This window comes from Eurypyga helias, unplaced genomic scaffold (genome assembly GCF_000690775.1).
Source record: "Eurypyga helias isolate BGI_N326 unplaced genomic scaffold, ASM69077v1 scaffold16965, whole genome shotgun sequence".
In the NCBI taxonomy this organism is placed as follows: Eukaryota; Metazoa; Chordata; class Aves; order Eurypygiformes; family Eurypygidae; genus Eurypyga; species Eurypyga helias.
In genome coordinates this window covers 19,304-41,543 of record NW_010250972.1, presented here as the reverse complement: position 1 = coordinate 41,543, position 22,240 = coordinate 19,304, and the positions used below count along the sequence as shown (strand labels likewise).

Sequence of the window (22,240 nt, the reverse complement as noted above, 5' to 3'; positions counted from 1 at the left end):
CTGCTCTCTATCCATTCTCCTCCCATAATTATCATGATCAAGTGTTCAATCTTGTATTACTGCCTAAGAGATGAAAAAAAAAAAAAAAAGTTCAAAATAAGATCTTTCTTTCACGGAACCTGCCATATAAACACTGTGTTTAAAACATTACTTCTTCAGTATCACAAGGGACTACACTACTCCTTTGTATTTTTTGTGCTGAGGATGTAAAACCAAAGCCAACTCTGCCAAGAACCAGCTCCTTCTAGATTATCCTATTCATAATAGTGAGTCAGACCCAGAAGAAATGGGTTGTCACTCAAGACTGAGCAAATGGTGGAATATGGAAGAGACATAATTTTACTGACAATTGAGATTCCTTGAAATGCTTTATATTTTTAAATCCCACCATTCTTTATTTCCTATATAGAGTTGATACAGAAGACCTAATTAGTGGTTCGGATTACCTGTTATTTTTGTGTTTGTTGTCTAGAAGACTGGGGGTGTACAGCCTCAATAACTGCTACTAATTTAGTCCATCTGCACATGATGCCTATATCATCAATAGGATTTTAAAGATGTAAACACAATCAGTTACTGTAAGAAGGTAGTTCGATATGCTTTTCTTCTCTGATTCATCTTTTTGTTGACTTAGATTGTTTCTTCTGATCATTATTTTCAGTCATTCTCTCTCTTTACAGCAGAGTAGAAAGGGAAATGTAATTCCACTTCAGGAAGCTCTGAGCACTGGACACTCAAAAAATAGATGTTTGAATGATTTGCAGTTCAGATCAGCTGCTGCTCATATACATGTCATATGTATAACAAGATTTGATTTAGATAACAACAGAAAATAGGCTGCTATTTAATAGTGTAAATTACAATAGGAAAATGAACAATGGTGCTAGTCTTAATCACTGTTGTTTTCTGTAGTGGAAACAACAGAACACTATCAACCACTGCCCTGCCTGTTGAGGAGATGGCTCAGACTCTGAAAGACCTGATTACTTACTTCCAGCTGCCCGAAGAAGACCTGGAACATGAAGATAAGCAAAGCAAGCTCCGGTCTCTCAAAAACAGACAAAATCTATTCAAGGAAGAGGTACAAAGAGAGGATTTGTAATATTAAGTGTATCATGTCACAAATATTGAAAAAACCTTTAGGTTATCATCTAAATGCATGCGTGCATATGATTTATGATATAAAGTTCTGTAGCTGATTGAGATGCATATATATACATATAACATAGACTGTAATGCTGTATGATAACATTATATTATGTATTTTTCACTTCCACATGTGTCACAGGCCACAAGCTTTCTCTCATAAAATTTAGTCTTAATACTTCTGAGGATCTTTAAACAGATATCATTTTTAAAAGAAAAAAATTTGACAAGGAATTTTAAAAAATTCCTTAGTGTATATATATATTTAAAGTGTTGGAGGTTTTCTTCCCATGTAAAGAAGACTTTGTATAAAAAAAGAGTCTGTTCACAAAAATTATAAAAGCCTTATAAATTATAAAGTATTGTCAGCTTTGTTTATTCCTTCCTTCTTATAATACTCTGATGAGTAAGGAACAGTATAGGATCATTCTCTAAAATTGAAGTTGTTCATACTGAAAAATACATATTCAGATCTTGTAAGCACAATAGTTTGGGTTTTTTTTAATCTAAGTTGATGCAACTTTTAAATGCATAAAGGAAAAAAATAATTTTAAAAGAACAATAACAAATGCTACAGTTTGCTTTCCTCTCTGTCATATGCATTAGGGAATGCTGGCACTAGTTTTGAATTGCATCGATCGCTTAAATGACTACAACAGCGCAGCTCATTTTGCAGGAATTGCAAGAGAAGAACATGGTACAGCATGGAAAGAAATACTGAACCTCCTTTACAAATTATTAGGTAAGTTCTTTAATAATGGGCTAATGTAAAAAGCCAAGATATGGTTTTTTTTATATTCTACTAGCTGCTTCACCACCAAAGAATACTTTGTGTGTTATTCATTTCATCATGTAAATTACAGAATTCTTCACTATACTTAGTGATACTTATTAGAGAGAACAGAGTTTATCGAACAGTGATACAGCAGAAAAATGAATCTCAGCTAGGAAAAAGATTGATGCAGCATGCCAAATGTGTGGGTTTTTTTTTTTTTTGTTTTGATTTAAATATATGCAAATAGGTGTGAATTATTTTAATAATTAGAAAAATTGGAAAACAGTATTTATAGGGTAGGAGATGTGTGTATATGTGTATTTCCTTAAATCACTAATTTGATACTTGATATGCATAATTCCTCATACAGGAGAATCTTGTCTTCTGATGGAATTTAAATACATTCTAGTTTCCTTACAAAGAAAGTCTAGAACCATAGTAAAATATGCAAGTCTAGGGTTAGGACAAGAATAAAACAAACCACGGGGAGTGCTTTGAGGTTATTCACATAGTGCAGACATGCAGATGCTTCTGCTGAATCTTCTCATTGCTTTAGAAAATAATGAGATATCACTGCCTACATTTTACTACGGTCTTATGAATTTAAAGAAAAGCAGGATGAAAATAACCTCTTTGGTGCTATGTAGGTCTCTTCAGATTTTGTCTGGATTTTCTTCTGCACATTCACCTTGAACATACTTGTTTTGATGTAATAAATAATACGTTAAAGTTTCACAATAAAATCCTTAACAGTTATATACAGAAGGTGTGGTGGTTTTGCTTTTGTTTTTGATTTGTTTGGGTTTTTTTTTCTGGTTTTCTATGATGAGTAATAACTTCTGGAAATAGAAGAATATTACTTGAAATACTTGAATACTGATAAACTTGCAAAGTGTAGTCAAATAGCACTGTGTTCTGCTCTACTGAAGACTAGAAGCTATGCATTCCATTACATGTTTTAGTCAGGAAGTAGAGCTGAAGAGCAGTACGCCCAACCTGCGCTTGAACTTAAACTTCTGCATATGATTTTTCCACTTATTGGTAGTAAGAAATAGAAGAAGAAATGTTTCAGTCTCTTGATCATGGTCGTGCTTGACATGTTCATCAAACAAGAGGGGTAGATAACTTCTACTTACATTTAACAATAAAATAAAGCATAAATAAAACATATTTTCTGAAATTCTTGTTTCTACTAGATGTAGTAGATCCCTGTCAACTTCAAAAACTACATCCTCTTACAAGTTACATCAGTTGCTAATATTCAATTTAACGAAAATCTTAATTCTTGATTACCATTACATACATGTATTTAGGATTCTTCTGTTTATTATTTTGTGAAGTTGTTATAAAAATTATGTTAAAATATATATGATTAACATCGATTTAAAAAGAAAATCACGTTATAAAATTATACCTTGTGCTTCTTTTCCAGCTGCTCTCATTCGTGGCAACAGAAATAATTGTACTCAATTTTCCAGTAATCTTGATTGGCTAATAAGTAAATTGGACAGATTAGGATCTTCCTCAGGTGAGAATTTTATCAATGTAAATTAACTATCAATACACCATACACTGTCTTACTTTTGAAATGTCAGAGCAGTTTTCCTTGAAAACAACATCTGTTAGCAAACAATATACTTCATTTTTTAAAAAATCAAGCAAAGTATTAAATTTAAACAGACCATTTTGTGATATTTTTTGTTTCCATAGAGTTGCTATGTACGATATTGTATCCAATCAGTGTATCCAATCATCCAATCCAACATTTCTTGGGAGAATTAATGGATTTGGTTAGAAAGTATCAAGACTACTGTCTTGATATCAGATAAAACCAGAATTGTTTGTGGGCACAAGTACAAATTCCAGATATATATATGTATGCATGTAGAGAGACAGAAAATTTTTTTTACTATGAGGTGTTTAACAAAATACTGAAATACTGTAAAATGCTCCCTACTGAAACCTTTATCTCTCTCATTGAAAGGAAGGAGCTAATCTTGCATTTTTCTCAAGTGGTTTTGAAATTGTGTCTATTTTCAAAAGAAAACAGAAATTTACAGCTTCATAATGAATTTATGTCTAAAGCGGTTCACATCATAGTCCTATCAATAGTCTTTAAAAATTATTTCATTCTCTTTTTGAGGTGGAGAAAAGTTAGCATCTCTTAAGATACTTTGCTATTTACTGAGCTTTTAGATTGTGTTCAGTTGCACAGGTGATTTAATGACATTACTTCTATGGCCTTCATACAGGTATTTTGGAAGTGTTGCACTGCATCTTGATTGAAAGCCCAGAAGCTTTAAATATAATAGCCGAGGAGCACATAAAATCCATTATTTCACTGTTGGATAAACACGGGCGCAATTACAAGGTATGTTTGGAAAAATTAAGGATATATTGATAATATTAGAATTATTTGGGGGTGGGGGGTGGGGAGCGGGGGGAAGACCCAACTTCAACAGAGAAATGTCTATTTGGAAGTATGTGATTCTAGTACTTTTAAAGGAATAAAATAACCTTGAATTATACCTGCAAAATTGCTTTGTTGAGGTTAAAACATGTAATATATAAATGCTTTACAGTTTCAAATACAGCAAATATGTATAAAAAAAAGGACTCAGAACTTTGTATTTACTGAGAAAATTAAGCATTCTGGTGGCTGTAAGCATATGGACAGAGTAGCTTGCTTTGTGATGCAGGGCTCTGCAGAAGCACTGAACTACCATTGTTGTACTACAAAAAGAACTAAAACCTGCAGTCATTCCTAACTTGAGTAATAATAATAGTAGCAGAAAAGAGCAAAATAAAATGAGAAATCAGAAAAATAATCCAAATATCTGAAAACACAGGTGTTCAGAAGAAAGAAAAATATCCTGAGTTATACCAGAAGAAATAATGATGGAAATTAATTTAGACATCAATGTGCAATTTATTATGACAGAAGAAGGTGAACACAGTTTCTGGCTGCGATCAGGATGACATCACAACACAGAGAAGGATATAGATTTATGTTTGATTTTTTGATGTGAGTTTCCTTCCTCAATTAAAATTTTATTTTAAAGATTGATAACCTGGAGGAAGAACAAAGAAAGTTTTAGTGAGCTGAAATTATTTGTTTAAGAAGGTAATAAAGAGAACCTGACCAACTGCAGATACAGAAAAGGAAAGAAGTTTTTGTAAGCATGGTTAAGGCATATGAACTGATATAAGTAGGAATAAGAAAAAAGTTGAAATTATGGTGGTAATTTTAGCTTACTATTTTTAGCTGTTGGCAAGATTATTGTGCTGTGCCAGTCACCTGCAAAGAGAACCTTTCAGCTGGAACATCTTAATGTAGACTTCATAGTGAGAACTTAAAACAGGAAAGAAAAATATACATAGGAGAAGAATTAGTCTGTGTAACAGATTGCATTTCCATTTGTAATGTCTGTGACTAAACATTGGTAGATAATGAAGTAAAGGGAAGTAATGAATTTATTTGTTACCCCAGAAATCGTGTTTCTTATTCTCTTGCTAAATTAGAAATTCTGTTGTGATTTAGGAAATAAGAAACATTGATATTATTAACCAAAACTGTCTTTGGTAATTTTTGAAGCATTTTTAAAATTAAAAGCTTGGCATCAGAAATATGGCCAGTGAATGCATATATATTATTTACATAATTTATAAAAAAATCATTAATATTATTAAGACACTTTACAGCTGAGTACCAGTTAGAGATTCTGCAGTTATTTAAGTTATGACCTCTATCCTTCTGCTAGAGGCTTCTGCCTAATAAAAGGGGTAGTGGAAAGGAAAATGCATGGACTGGGACATAGCAAAAATCACAATACATTATCTTGAACTGCTGTTGAGGGTGGTTTTGTACTAATCCACTGGGCAGAGAATAGGAGTAGCTAAAATAAATGTTCTGTTCTGCTGCACCTTGTGTTGTACAACAGTTTCCAAAATGGTAATCAACAGTGGGAAGATGGTTGTCTTGGAGATGGTCTGTAAGCATTTAGATCATTTGGGCCCATTGCTCAATGGTTGTTTATCAGAGCTCAAGTGCATCTCTGAGCTGCTCTGTTTTTTGCAAAAGTGTAAAGTTTTGTCCCTTGGCAAAGTAACAACGCTGTGTTACTTTGTTGTATCTTCCAAAACCTTGTGCTCCAGTAATCTGTGTGAATAAGATATTTTGAAACTCTGTTTTACTTTATACTGAATTATTTTAAATGTTTTTAATTTTAAAAATAAATGGATTATTTTTCATGTGGAAAATATGTTTTCAGAACAGATCCCTAAGCAGTCTGAGAACTGCAGTTGAGACTTGTCCAGTAATTTTGCTTGAAAAGTTTTTTGGGCTGCAGTAAATTTCTCAAATAATTCCATTTTACATTTCAAATTTTAATGAGTTTTAATTAAAAAAAAATTATAAAGAATTAATATACAGGTGTTCTAGCTTTGGTTTTTTTTCTATTAAAAATGAGAAAGAGGAATCTGAGATAAGGTTGTTTGAGGCATTTTGCAAACCCTGTGTTCGGAATTCGTGTTCCACAAATGTTTGATAACCTCTGCCAGGAGTACAGACTGCATTTGGTCCATATATGTGAAAAGTGTTTCAAAACCAATAATGATAATGTGTATTATATTCCTTCCTTTAAGTATATTCTGAATGTAAATTAAGCCAACAACTAAATGATAGTAGATGCAGCTGCATTTACCCAACTTTCTTCTGATTGTTTTTTTATTTAAGGTTCTCGATGTGCTTTGCTCTCTCTGTGTCTGTAATGGAGTTGCAGTTCGTGCCAATCAAAATTTGATCTGTGACAATCTACTGCCTAGAAGAGACTTACTCTTGCAGACACGTTTGATTAATGATGTGACAAGGTATAGTGACATGTTTTATTGTTATGTTAGAAAAAGTGGAACGTACATGTCTGTCGTGGTTTAGCCCTGTCGGGCAATTAAGCACCACCAGTCACTGTACCACTCAACCCACCTTCCCACCCCCCACTCCCACTGAGGAACGGTCAGAGGAAAAAAATAAGGGAGGCTCGTAAAAAGTTGAGATAAGAACTATTTAATTATGTAAATGAAACTTAGGGAGTACTAACAATGCTATTGTTAATAAGTAATTAAAAGAACAGAAAAATAGAACAAATGATACAGGATCTCACCACCTGTGGACAGACACAGCCAGGTTCCAGGACAGCAAGCAAAAATAAATCCAAAGCCCCAAGGAGAAAAACCCCCTCTCTGAGCCCGGGAGCCAAAAGCAGAGGGAAAGAAAACCTTCAAAGGCCCCTTTCCAGAGCAATCTGCCTGACCAAAGACGCTAACTGTCTGCTCATCATCCAACACAAGGTTCAGACAAATACTGCGCCCCAACCATGCTGCCGCCAAAAAAATGCGCTGACAGGTGGAACCTCGGGGTGACAACCCCTCCCCACCCCCCACTACCCCCACTTCAGCCCCAACACCTTCCGGGTCCAGCCTCTACAAGCTTCCCTCCGGCTCGTTGCCAGTGCTGCCGGTACAGGGGTAACAGTGACCACTCAGCTTGATGTATTATGGAATGAAACAAAATCTTATAGACTGCCCTAGGAGAGCAGCTCATCGCTGCCTGGGACCAGGACATTGTCTTCAATAATTACTTGAAGAAAGTACTGTAACCTAAGCAATTTTCCACAGATTTCAGTATTGAGACACACCCTTTAGGAAGTGTTTATGTATTAACTTCTGAAAAGCTAATTTTTATGAACAATGCAGCAATTGTAATTCAAACTGTGCTCACATAGAAATTGCTAATTAATTGTAAGATCTGTTCTGAAATGGGAAGATGAAAGTTGCTTGTTTCTCATTCAAAAAAGATCATGGCTTTACCTAATAATTATTAAGGAGTATGTAAACGTAGTGTGAAGTACTTGTGTGTTTTAAGAAATACCTGATTTCCTGGCAATTTTGCTGCTGGTTTTTTGATTTTAGGAAATGATCTTGTTATTCCACCTTTTATTATAAGTTTTTCAAAGCATGGAACCTATGCCATAGAAGATATTTCTACAGTAGTTTTATAAACTCATAAACCAGATCACTATTTTAAATATTATAAACAAAATGTGGACACTATAATCTTCGAAAAGTTCATTTTACTGTTTTACAGCAATATAATTCGTATGTCTCATTTTATGTTTACACTAACTGGCTTATATTTTCTTTCTTAGCATAAGGCCAAACATATTTTTGGGTGTTGCTGAAGGCTCTGCACAATACAAGAAGTGGTACTATGAGTTAATAATTGATCAAGTTGATCCATTCTTGACGGCAGAACCCACTCACTTAAGAGTTGGATGGGCCTCTAGTTCAGGTTATGCCCCCTATCCTGGAGGTGGAGAAGGATGGGGAGGCAATGGTGTTGGTGATGACCTGTACTCTTATGGTTTTGATGGCCTTCATCTGTGGTCTGGTAAGTACCTTTGTCACTTCCACTTATTCTTATATTTAGGAGTTACCTACCTTTACCTTCAGTACCTGTGTGTATATAGCATGCTGTTTTGTAGTGAGCTGTATTCAGAACTCCAGGATACCGTGAAGTTATTTGGCGTTTCAAATCAGACTTCTTGATTTAGTCAATATTGAATTACAACACTTAGGCTTTTTAGAACATGGCTTCTATTTTCATGATTTTGATCCAAAAATGGCATTTTATAGATCTAGATCAATACTGACTTAAGTCTTTCTCTTCAAAAACAGTGGATGTATTGAACTGAGACAAATTCATTGCATATGGATCTACATTTGCCTTACTATTTCAGTTTGTATCTACAGTTGAACTGAAATGACATTATTGTCCTTACATCTATCTCTCTTTGATAGATTTGATAAATTGAATTTAAATTTTGATAAACTGTTTCATAGAGGATAATTTTGACAATTAGAAATAAGAATTGCTGCACTATTAGCAACTTTGGTTGTTTTTAAAGCATAAATTTCTGTGGTGTAATATCAAACTGAAAACCTGTAGTATGCTAAGTTTTTGTGAAAAAATCTATTTCATATTATTAACTAAGATAGGCTTAGCAAAAAAAGAAGTTTTTCTAGGAATGCTTTGTAACATGTATAGTAATCTAAGAGACTCTCAATTAGTACTGCACTGAGGTGGTTGCACTTGTACTTTATAAAGAAGGGAGTAAATGGATGCCAGCAAATGCATATTTTATGGTCACTTAGGGATCAGTGACAGTAAACTTGTGGACTTATTAGCCATTCTTAGTTCAAGCAAAGTGAAGATATTGGTGGACTGAGTAAACGAAAAAGTGGAAATCACCACCCATGCAGTTGGGTAGATTTGAAAAAGAGCTCTAGAAGAGTGAAAGGAGTGCTTATCTGAAGTGTTGCAGTTCAAATAATTTTTGTAATGATGAGTGTGTTATAAAGAAAAAACCCTGATCAGGACGCTTTGGAGACGGATTAGTGAGAGCCTGCTGGGGTACACAGTTTGCTGGAAAGTGGTTTTGGAGCTATGAGCCAGGCTGTTGTGTTTTTTGTGTGGTTATCCTTTCCCCAGTCCTATATCCAGGGAAAGGGAACTAAAACATACTTTTGTAAACAGACACGTTTGTCTCAACAGAATACCTTTTGAATGTGTCAATGTATGTTCTTATAGGAAATGTCCACCAAAGTGCTATTGGCTAATTGTAAGAATGAAATGGCAACACAGGAAACGCTGATGCTTGTCCTTGCTTTCTGAAAGTTCCTAAATGCTCTCTAAGTAAGGAACATTTCAGAGAAGAAATAATGCATAGGGCTATAAAATAAGAAAATATTTAGGTAATTGGTTGTATAACCTTAATTAGAACATCATCTATCTTTGTAACATCATTCTTAATTGAAGTATCAATAAGTAATGAAAGGAGAATGAAAAGCTGTAGGAAGTGAAACATTTGCTAAAATATCTAGAACATTTTACATATGTATTCTACTTATATAAATATTTAAAACAGAGCTCTGACAATTAGCTTTTGAACTTAAAATATGTAAAAATCTACTTTAATTGGTAACGGTCTTTCATTCATATAGAAGATTTTTATAAGAAATAATTTATTAATATTTTATCAGTATTATATCAGTATTATAACATATCAGTATCAATATATCAGTATTAATTAATAATATTAATAAGTATTAATATTTTATCAGTATGCTCAAAAATTCTAATTTTTCAGGCTTATACCTTTGGTAGTCATAAATTTTTTGAGACCGCATTTGTCCGGGTCTCTGCTTCAAGATACAATTGAGTTGAAACCTGAGTTCATATTCCAGAATGAGATGTGGAGTTTTTTTCCCAAAGTTGGATAATTTTGGCTGCCTTTTCCCTTAAATGTTCAGGCATTGAGTTTGCAATGCCACATTTTGTTGTAAAGAACATTCTGTAACAACTTGTTTCACCAGGAATTTAGCTTGTACATGTCTTTTAAAGTTTGTTCAAAATACTTAGAAAAAACTTCAGTATCAACACACACTATAGATCTGTCTTAAATTAACGCTTTTGTTTCTCGAGTGTGTAGTCATCCATGAGCATTCAGAAGTTTGGGTAAAAAACCCAGACATTATTTCAGTTCTTGTAGGTACCATTTTTAATTATGAAATAGCATATTTCCTTCCATATCTCTTTTGCATATAGTAAGTGATGGTTATTTTTAGCTTGTTGAATTTGTGGCTTGTGCTTTATTTATTGTACATTATTCAAGGCATGTAGGCAAATCATTAATTTCCCCATATTTCTTAGTGCCTTGAAATGCCATATACAGCTAAGTACTCTGCAATTGTTCAGAAAAGAATAGTGTCAGGCCATGCAGTGAAAAGTTGTGTTCTAAATACAGCATATATAAATACGCTGAATTAAATTTTATGGCCTTAATTCTAACCTTCCTAATTTGAGTGTGTTTGACTTTTCAATTATATTAGCATTTTTTTAGCATAGGATTTTGCATATAAAATGCGTGTGTGTGTGCGCGCACATAATTCATTTTTTTTTTTCTCAGTACTACTGGATAATTCTCAAATCACAGAAATAATAATTTTTGGGAGTAGGCTGGGAGACATCTGTGACATACTCCATTAGAAACACCTGAATAAATAATTAATACAAAATTAAACACTACTTGAACCTCAGAAATACAGTTCTTTGGAGTGTCTTAAATCTGATCTCCTGCAGTAAGGGAAACCTCGGGGTACTTAAAGGGTCGTGAAGAGTTGATGTGACTTGTTAAAAAGTTCCAAACACAATAATTTGGAGTAGTGCTTAACTGCTTACTTAGACTTGCTTTACAGTTAAAATACGATGTTTTCAAAGCAATTGTTTTGAAAGGAATTCTGAAGAGATATTCCTTGGCTAAACATATACTTAGATACTCAAGTGCAATTGAAAAACTGCAGTTACCTGTAAATGTGTATAGTTGGATTACTTCAGGTATATTATCTCTAGTTAATTATTATAATAGCTGAGTCCTGTGCATGGCTGTAATTTTCCACCTTCCCAGGTAGGTTTCTCTGTTTAGTGTATGGCTGTAGTTGACAAAGAAAACCTGGCCCATTAAATTCTTGCTCCATTTTTTGATAACTCAGTATACCATTCTGCCTCTTGATACTGTAAACCTGGTTATTGCTCATAATCACAGCTCCAGTAAAATTATAGAATCACAAAATTGCTTGGGTTGGCAGTGACCTTAAAAAGATCATTTAGTCCAACCCCCTGCCATGGGCTGGGATGTCTTTCACTAGACCAAAATACCCAAAGCCTTTCCAACCTGGCCTTGAACAATTACAATGATGGGGCAACCTCAACATCTCTGGGCAAGCTGTTCCAGTGTCTAACCACTGAATATTCAGAGATATGTGAATCTGGTATTTCACAAATAACTAAAGAAAAGAAAAATTGGATATGTCAATGTTAGCTTTATAAATACAGCATCATTTACTGTGCCCCAGTACTCTTGCATCAGGCTACAGTATGAACTGGCTTGATTTCAGCTGAGCATGTTGTCTTGTGAACAGTGCCAGAGGTCTCAATCGATTTTCTCAGTTCATGAACTTTTCTGCCATGTACCGGTTTGAAGAATGTTGACTCACTCTGTGTCTCTAAAAGCAGAACCATTCATAAAATAGATGAAGTCAAGATCATGTCTTCATGACTATGAACAAAAAACTTGATGATATTATAGGAAATAATTTAATTGTTAAGTCTATGAGAGCCTGTTTAAAGCTTCTGTTTACTGAATACTTTCATTCTAGGTCGAGTACCCAGAGCTGTAGCATCTGTCAATCAGCACTTATTAGCATCTGATGATGTGGTTAGCTGCTGCTTAGATTTAGGTGTACCCAGCATTTCATTCCGCATTAATGGACAGCCTGTACAAGGAATGTTTGAGAACTTCAGTACAGAAGGGTTTTTCTTCCCTGTTGTAAGCTTATCAGCAGGTGTAAAGTAAGTATACCTCAATTCTAACTGCTGTTTTCTCTGCTGTCTCATCACAAAGAATACCGTCCAAATTCATGTTTGATTTGTTCTGTTTTGTTGTTTTGGTTCTTCTCAACAAGCAGTTGGGAGGGAGAGGCAGGACAGTACTGATTTGCTTAGTAATGATTTACTTAGGGGTGAAATGTCACCCACTTAGCAAAGTGACCAAGTCACAGTGTTTATTATTGTGTGCATAATTAGTGACGTAGGGGAAATCAATTTTGTCTTATTCCAATTATCAGTGAAAAAAAAGCACGTTAGAAACACAGCACCATGTTTGGCACTAATTAAAATTCTCTAGTAAAAAAAATGAAATCATCATGAAAAGTGATATTACATTTACATTAGGAAACACAAAGAACTGATGAGAAGCAGTTTTGGAATATTGTTACTATCATTGCCTATTTCTCACCTGTTTTGTAGCTAAAATACTAAGATTCAGACTTACCATTTTCAGGCTTCTATTGTTATATTACCTTTAATTCTTTGAGGAAACCTTCTGCAAATATCAGTATACTTAAGTGGCCAAAATATTTGTCTGAACATTACAAAGCTGACACAACAACAAAACACTAGCTCTTGCACTGTTATTATACCATGACCAATTTCTGTTCAGTTCATCTTACAACATCTTTCTTGCTGGTATTGACAAATAACAATTTTAGGAAGACATAAAGATAATTAAGGAGAATTCTTTGCTAAGAAAGGTTGGGATTTTTCTGTCTTGTGTAAGCTAAGCATGATTTCTGCATAAAACAGGGACGTGTTACGAAAAATTTTCAGTATGAAATGAGGCTAATGGCCTAGATGTCATTAGCTGCCAGAAACTGCCAAACTTAGAAGAAATAATCAGGAGTGGAATGGTGGTGGTGGTGGAGTGAAAAGATACAAAGGGCTAGCTTCCATTTAAAGGAGGGTTTCTCTTATACACAGCAGTTTCTGAGAAATGTACGTACAGTATGACCATAATAGACACTGTATAGCTTTCATAAGTGAAAGATAGCTCAAGTTATAAATGGTTCATGCATTTAGCAATTAAGAAAAAAGAAATCTTTGTTTCTCTGAGGTGAACTAGGTCAGGTAACTAGTTCTCTGTAGGCTTTTCCTTCTGGGATCAATACAGAAATACTTTGAGCACCTTTTTCAGCTTAAGAGAACTCTAAGGTGAGAATACTAGCAGAGACCAAACAGAATAAAGGAGGTGTGGAAAGAGACTAATCAATTTTCTTTTATGCTCTGGGAGTGACCCTACTATGTACCTGCATTAGTACAAGAGCTTTTGAAAACGTTCATTACTTTTTTTCTGTAAGAAATCTGCCTAAACTGGTGTAATTATTTTTCTTCATTCTTATTTGATGTTTGTGTGTTTTGTGAGAGCATTTTCCCTTGTGGTTAATAGCAGCTGCTAGCACTAGCAGATTATATATCATCTTCTGTTTCTGTTAATATCACAGAAATGTTATGTGGGAATCCTGAGTTAATGAGTGTGTTCTTCACTGGGCACAAACTCTTATGTTTCTGCTTCTGTTGTGGCTTATCTGCTTTTCCTGTGCTTTCTGTGACTCTCAGTCTATCATTCTGGGTCTGCTTCATCATTCCATCATCAGTCTTTCCTCTCAAAACTCTTGTCAATACCTGTTTACCCCTCACTGTCCCTTATTCTGGTTTTTACTGTAGGCATTTTCTCTCTATCTATAATTTTTTTTTTTTTTCTCCTATCAATGGTGCTGAGTTCTGCTTGTAGTACTACAACATGGCCATTCAAATAATCAAGGAATTTAAACAACAAGCCTGTATTGAGAATTCATTTTATTTTCTTTTGGTTTTTTATCCTTCTATTCAAATTTATTTAACCTGTTCTTAAAAACTGTGTAAACACAGAGATAAAGAAATTAAATATAAGATTAACTTTAAATGAGCTACCCAACATGCTTTTAGTGAAGTTAGGGGTCTGAATGTGTTAACATGAAAAGTCAACATCTTAAAAGTAAATGCCTGGTGCTTTTAGTAATTAAACATGAGGTACATTAAATACCATTATCATGGGAGTGTTGTCTTTCACAGACAGACTTTGTAGTAAGCAAAAGACTCTTCAGCATAGTCTCGTCATTCAGGCTACAAAAAATAAGTAGAGCTGCTAACAAATTACTAGAATGTTAGGCACAGTTGCCTATGTATAGTCTAACTCCAAAATGAAGCAAAAGGAGTAGTAATTATCTAAAACAATCTGGTTTACTATTTCTAGCTGTATTTCAGTAGCTATATTGCTTTATATTTGATTTTCAGGACTATTCTTTTTAAGGTTAAGGTCAAACAAATTAAAGCAAGCTTTTAAAATCAAAATCTCTGAACATTTCTTTTAAAATGAGACAAAAAGCCACAGCTTCTTGGAGTGTTCAGGATTTTAAAAGAGTGTGCAGGATTAGGAGGATATAACCTGTGTGGATGTTTAAATACTGCAGTGAAGATCAGGGAGAAAACAGGCCTCTGAAGGAATTAGAGCACAATAAAGACCAGAGGATATTTAATGGTTTGCTACAACTCAGAAAAAATGTCTTAGTTAGCAGGAAGCAAAGAACTATTTACTGGGTCAGCAAGGGAAGAATTGCGTGAGAATTTTTTTCCATTTCAATTCTTTCTTTGACTTTTGTCTATTTAGGAAGTTAGACTTCTAGGTCTTAAAATAAAATTGACCTCCTTTTTATTTTTAAAGACTTTTAAAATGTGTGGGGGCTTGCCATAAAGAGAGGTATAGCTCAGAGTTGTCATCTTAAATATTTAGCTGCCTTGGGATCATTCAAATATTTAAAACTATGTATTTTTAAAATTAAATTTGAAAGTTCAAGCTTAATAGAAGTAATCAATAATAATGTATATCTTTGGACATTGAACTGTTTCAAATATTTGTGATTTGTGGTTATGTACATCCTGTTTGAGAAAACTTGTGTCTTAATTTTTTTTCTCTTTTTATATTGATGTCTCCTACTGTCAAAGAAATATGTTGATCTGACTGTTCTATTATTTCTATGAGTGTAAGTAAAAAGTGGTGTAGATTTCTTCTGGTCACCCCATCACAACAAATATATGGTCTATTTCCTAGAGATAACAATAATTTTCTGTCGTTGTTTATGTCTAGAGTTTGCCTACATGAGAACCAAAGTATGGAGTTCGATAGTTTTCTTCTTCGTTGTTTTTCCTTGTATACTCTTAAATTTATATGGAAAAATATGTATTTGAGGAGAAATAGAAAACTTTAGAGGTTTAATAGGAATCTTAGTAATGCTGCTGAAACTTATTTCCAGTGGTAGTATTAGGTATAATTTTGTTTGCTTGATTTATGTATTATGATTATAGTCTTTTTTTACACCATATCCTCTGGAGGTTTTTTCCTCATGTGCCAACTGCCTGCATGAGTGTGCTGAGAAGTTAATTTAAAACTTTTAAGTGGTATATAAATAGTCCCTATGGGCTTTTTTTAGAATAACAGTCCAATTTAAATTAGAGTTGTGTTTCCAAAACAGTTAAATGCATTAACAATTTCACAATTTACAATAATTTGATTTTAAGTAAGAAATATTAAAAAACCCCACAAAAACCAACCAAACAAAAATGCTACTGCATTGATTTTACTTTGGCCAAAACAAATTTTCAAAAAATAGTGCGTCTAATAGCATCTGCTAGTGTGAATGCTTGGTAACTCTTTGGTGTTTATCAAAGCATTGAATACACCTGACTTTTTGTAAATGCTATTCAAAGAAATGTTAAAGTTTCTAAATTATTTATTTAGAATGTGAGTATATGCTGACTATTTAAGAGTATAATATGTTACATGAAAATTGCACAGAGTTCGTTTCTTATTGGGTGGACGTCATGGAGAGTTTAAATTTCTGCCTCCTGCTGGCTATGCTCCCTGTTATGAAGCATTGCTTCCAAAAGAGAAGATGAAACTGGAACCAGTGAAAGAGTATAAGAGAGATTCTGATGGAGTGAGGGATTTGCTGGGTACAACACAATTCCTCTCCCAAGCTTCCTTTATCCCTTGTCCAATAGACACCAGTCAGGTATGTCAAATATGCGATAATGGGATTGTAAAATTGGCTGGGATAGCATTAATGTTCTTCCAACTAGTTTATATGGGGCTGTTTTGGATTTGTGCAAAAACCAGTGTTGACTATATAGAGATGTATTAGTTACTGCTGAGTAGTGCTTACACAGAGTAAAGGCAATTTCTGCCACACACCACCCTGCCAGCAAGTAGGCTGGGGGTGCACAAGAGGTTGAGAGTGAATCCATCTGGGACAGCTGACCCCAGTTGACCAAACTGGGATGGATGGATATTCCACACCATATTGACGTAATGCATGTTTTAACAAAATTTAAATTCTGATATAAAAACTAAGATATCATGCCCCCTTTCTTAGCAAGTTATGATTTGTGTGTTGTGGTATACTTAGCTGAACTAGATGATCTTGAATCTACAAGATGTTGTACCTGGAACCTTTTCTTATTTGTGGAATCATTATGCTCTTTTCTTAGATTGCTCTTCCTTTTCATCTTGAAAAGATCAGGGACAAACTAGCTGAAAATATCCATGAATTGTGGGGAATGAATAAAATAGAACTGGGTTGGACATATGGCAAGGTATGTTTTGAATGACCTGTCTGGATACAGTCACCTATGTTAGGTTAAGTTTCCTACCAGAAAACCGTGATTTGAATGTTCAACAGAGTGTTCATTGGTGGTCTATACACTACTAACAAAAGATAAACATATAAGCTGGCATAAGAAAGTGATATTAACTAGTGATTGGAAGGAAAATTTGGAATATAAATAAGGTACATATTTTCACACTGCAAGTATTTTAAAAAATCTTAAATGAGAAACATACTAGTTATTCCAAGATGGAATTCTACTGAAAATCATAGCAATAGTGAGTAACCCTTCAACTAACGCTGGCTACTCTAGTGCTGGAGATCAAAGAGATAACAAGAAAAATGTCCGTTGTGGAAATTTGCTTGTGTTGGTAATAGAGACAGGGTTTTGGTGACTTTTGTAAACATGATTCCTCAAAGCTCAGGTTTTTTGTTTAATTAGTTACAGTTGAAACTTGACGTTATAATGATCCCTTATAATGTGGTGTAACCTAACAGCTTGAAGAGAGCAATGCCATCTGGTAATCATTATTTAAATGCACATGACAAGGCATTCCCTGCCTCATGGATGTCACTAAATCAAAAACAGTTAAAAGAGTAGGCCAAGAATATGATATTCTGAATATTACATTAAATTCAATAATTAGATTAAAATTGGTACCTTCCCTTAGTAATGTCAGATTTGAATGCCTTGAATTTAGATTATTTCATCTTGCTTCTTTTTAAATTCAGATTTACTGGGGTAGTCCTCCAAGTGCCCATCACAGCTGTATCCTAACTCAGAAGAATCTTCCTTCTCTTATCTTCCACTATTTTTACTTATGGACTTGTTTTACCTTTTTCTTCAGTATCATACTGTCTGCTAAAGTGACATTGTTATTGAAATTCTGAGCTTTACTAACCTTTTTCGTTCTTCTGAGATTTGGCAATTGAAAAATGTTTTGTGTGTGAAATGTCGTGACTCTTAGGCTGCTATCGGGATAGAAGCACTTCTCATTGAGTGAGCAAGCTTGTTTAATTACAAATCAGATAAGTATCAAAAGACATGTCAGTATCAGAAAAAACAATGCTCTGCTTTATTAATCCTGTAGAATTTAGAAAACATAACCAAATGATTCTTTTAAGGTTTTTGAATTGGAATATGAACAGTAGATCAGTTTGTGCTCTACTGAGCATGTACTGCTCAGACATTCAGCAGAAATATTCTTTGACTTTACAGGCTTGCTTTCTTGTGTTTGATGTACTTATGCAGAACACATAAAATAACTATTTTTTCTGATTTTATTGGTTATAGAGAAGTACTTAAAGTCTGCGTTATAAATGTATCTTGGGAAAGGTCATTTATCTAATGATGAGGTAATGTCGTCAAACAAAGATAAATGGTAGTGTTTACAATGCCTTCATTATTGCAAAGAATTAATGGATTTGTTACTCATTCTGGCTTGCATCTGGTGCCAGGAAAGTACTCATTTCTGTTGCTTTGTTACAGATAAGGGATGATAATAAAAGGCATCATCCTTGTCTTGTGGAATTCTCAAAATTACCTGAGACAGAGAAGAATTATAATCTACAAATGTCAACTGAAACCCTCAAGTGAGCTTTAAAAAAAAGTTTTTGTTGTGTGGTTTATTTTTTTTTAATTCAAGCACTTCATACTATTGTAAGATCTAAAAACATCAGAATATCTTATTCAAAGTGTGTTCTGCTAACTTTTCTAGGAATTCTAGAACAATTTAGAAAAATCTTGTCTCCACAGAGATACAAAGAAGTAAACAACATCAAATCCAGTTGGTTTTAATAATGTGCCGTTACTTTCAAACCACAGATTTGTAACTTTTTAGACTTTAAAGGTTTCATTTATTATTTTTGATAAGTTAAAATATTTGGGGTTTGAATTATTTCCATGGTGTTTAAATACCATTAATTCTGCTTATTTATAGTAAAATCAAAAGAAATTAATAAAATAGGTGAGTGTTGTGTTTCACTACTGCCATTTTTTTATGTTGGCAGAACCCTTTTGGCCCTTGGATGTCACATTGTTCATGCTCATCCAGCAGCTGAGGAAGATCTTAAAAAAGTCAAACTTCCTAAAAAGTATGTACCTTATGATGACCATTATATACTATTTGGAACCATAGGGTATTACTTAAACAAAAACGTTGTAAAGTCATTTAAAAAATACTTGATGTGAACCACATACCCGATATGGCCTTACAGAGCATATGGTTAGTCAATTAACTTGCCTGTAATTATGGTTTACTGTGAATACTGCTGCTTTACATCACCTTGTGGAGTGATTCAGAGACACAAGTAGTCATATACTTAAACCACATGCAATTATGTCAGTGTTATATGTTCTTAGGATAGATACTCCAAAGTTAAAAACCTTTTAGTGTTCTTCTATCACATAGCAAAGAAAAGTATGTGCATTTATCTACTTGAGAGTACACCATTTTCCAATACCTCCTTTTTCAATCTGCACCTCTCCTTCCCTCCCAACCAAGAACAGATTTGTTCAACATACACACATTTCCAGAGACATTATTAATGCATTTATTTAAAGAAGAGAAAAAATTATAAAATTTTTGTTCTTCTAATGTTGCACATTTCTGGGAAATATATATTTGTAGATTATTGTATAAAATACAATTGGGTTTTTGCTTTAATTTCTTTTTCTTTTCTTATTTTTTTTGGCAGCTAAGAGATGTCAGTAAGTGCTAAAATAGTTAATATTTTATTTAGACATATTTAAGTCATCAGTACTAATCACCCCCAAAAGATTAGGCAAAGATTAGTCAAGGATTAAATCTGTATTTTAGCCTTGTCTGTGGCAATTCTGTAGTCCTCCTGGGACAGATTAAAATCCTGTCTTGCAACAAAATTTGGATACACATCAATTTAATAAACCACAAGATGTCTTTTTTCCTGAAACAAAGTTTTTAGAGAACAATAAAACATATAGTTTTATGAGATGGAAGATGGTAATCTTGATCCAGGTGATGGCATTAATTAAAAATAAGCAAAAAGGGACCTTTCCCAAGGTTCATAGTGCAGGCTGTGTATCATAATGCTGTTTTGATGCTATTGTTTTCAATAACACAACAAATATATCTTAGTTTCTGACTCATATTAAAATATCTACAGTCTATATGAATCATCCCAACAAATGGAAATTATCTAATTTGAGCAAGAGAGAGTCTGTGTATGTCTAAAACAGCAGAGCAGACTTCATACTACATGGAATGGTTGAAGAGGGTAATAGTTACTACTAAAAAACTATGAAATTATTATTCAGTGAAAAAGTGAGAAGAGCAATAGCTAAAATATCTTTTCTTCTGTTGGAAAAATGGTAAAGCAGTCTTCACAGATTAGTATATAAAAATTTAACTTAATAATATGACTAAAAATATACTTAATGCATAAAAACAATTTCATACAAATAATTTTGTAAGAAGTCTTCATGCAGATCTTTAAAATAGAAATTATTTGAAAAGTTTAAATGACAAAAAAACCCCATAAAGACTACTCATTTAGTAACAATCTGGGGGGTTTGTGGCAATATACGTATCTGGGTTAAATTTAATTAGGTTTGGTTCAAGCAGGGAGAATATGAGTCTTTCTGTTAGAATACAATTTATATCCTACTCAGTGGCCAAATGCAAGACAGGATGTATGCAAACCAATTAAATGAAAAGTGGAGAAAGTGAACTACCCCTCTGAATGCCACATAGAAAACTTTAAATATCAGCAGTGGCATATCTTGACTCTCTCTTTGCCTTTGTTGACTTACAGTTACATGATGTCAAATGGATATAAACCTGCTCCTCTTGATCTTTCCGAAGTGAAATTGTTACCTTCTCAAGAATTTCTAGTTGACAAACTAGCAGAAAACGCACATAATGTCTGGGCGAAAGACAGAATAAAGCAAGGATGGACCTATGGCATTCAGCAGGTAAGAACTTCTTTAGATGCATTTGGGGTAAGTAAGAACGTAAGATTTTGTTTTCTAGAACATCACTTGGGAGTGTTACATAGGAGGATAAATACTGAATGTTGTGTAGTGTCTGGAAAATTACAGGGAATGGGGAACAGGCAAAGAAGCCTTGTCCGTGAAAGTCTGACTAGATTGTCAGACCTGCATGGCTGCAGCTACAGGATACATGAGAATATGTTTCTACATTAACGATTGGGCTTGCATCCATAGAACTGTTCATCAATATTGGTTCTCTCCTGTGATCAATATAGTTTCAGAATACACTCTGTTATATAAAATCTTTGTGATGTTTAAACACAGTTTTCTTCTTGTTCTATGATTCTTTTTTATAATCCCTTTTAGGATCTTAAGAACAAACGCAATCCTCGGCTGGTGCCATATGCATTATTAGATGAACGTACTAAAAAATCAAACAGAGATAGCCTCCGTGAAGCTGTTAGAACATTTTCAGGCTATGGTTATAGCATTGAGCCACCTGACCAAGAGATAGGTATGTATTTTTGATATGAATCATGGCCTTTTTTTCTCTTGCTGCTGGGAAAAAAGCATGAACACTGAAATAGATAGGAAAATGTAAGAAATTAGTAGTGGTGTATTTCTGCAGTGGACTTTAATGAAAGGTGCAAGTATACTTTGTAAATTATTTGTATATTACTTAGATTTTTTTTTGAAAGATTGATTGTAGCTAATGATATGATCACTCTAATTTCCAGGATTTTTAGGTCGGAGAAAATCTGGAGTGTGAGTGAACATACTAGTTTTAATTTTGAAATAATGAAAGAAAGAAAATAATATGGGAATCATTTAAAATAATTGTTTTACATGGTATGCAGATTAGGTTTGACTACTTCAAGTCAGACTCTTCTCTTAAGAAGTGCACCAAGTCCCATAATCTTTTTCTGTTGAAGTCAGGAGCAGAAATTTGTTGAGAAATTTTTATTCATATTTGCTGTACCACTGTAATTTTTTGATAAAAATCCAAAGCAACCTAAAACTTATTTGACTTTTTTTTTTTAAATGTTCTAAATGTATTGATTTGTGTAGGAAAGTATTTTGGTATTGTAATACTGAATTATTGCATTGGATTGTATTGCATGTAGTAATCTTACACTCCTGAGGTTTCCTCTAGTCTATTTTGTGTTTGGGGCTCTGCATTGATTGATACTTTGAAATAT

General features: G+C 33.8%; 1 protein-coding gene across 1 annotated transcript in view; it reads left to right on the top strand.

Annotated features, from left to right (window-relative positions):
* Positions 1 to 912: 912 nt before the first annotated feature.
* Positions 913 to 22,240, top strand: part of LOC104509805 (ryanodine receptor 3-like) — a gene marked incomplete at both ends in the record, with an annotated part of 36,904 nt that continues 15,576 nt past the window's right edge. The window contains 13 exons of the mRNA XM_010151863.1: positions 913 to 1,081; positions 1,753 to 1,888; positions 3,354 to 3,449; positions 4,174 to 4,292; positions 6,657 to 6,790; positions 8,125 to 8,366; positions 12,194 to 12,386; positions 16,264 to 16,480; positions 16,956 to 17,060; positions 18,561 to 18,664; positions 19,082 to 19,165; positions 20,864 to 21,023; positions 21,408 to 21,555. Coding sequence (XP_010150165.1) covers positions 913 to 1,081; positions 1,753 to 1,888; positions 3,354 to 3,449; positions 4,174 to 4,292; positions 6,657 to 6,790; positions 8,125 to 8,366; positions 12,194 to 12,386; positions 16,264 to 16,480; positions 16,956 to 17,060; positions 18,561 to 18,664; positions 19,082 to 19,165; positions 20,864 to 21,023; positions 21,408 to 21,555 — 1,907 coding nt within the window. The remainder of the gene's footprint in view (positions 1,082 to 1,752; positions 1,889 to 3,353; positions 3,450 to 4,173; positions 4,293 to 6,656; positions 6,791 to 8,124; positions 8,367 to 12,193; positions 12,387 to 16,263; positions 16,481 to 16,955; positions 17,061 to 18,560; positions 18,665 to 19,081; positions 19,166 to 20,863; positions 21,024 to 21,407; positions 21,556 to 22,240) is intronic.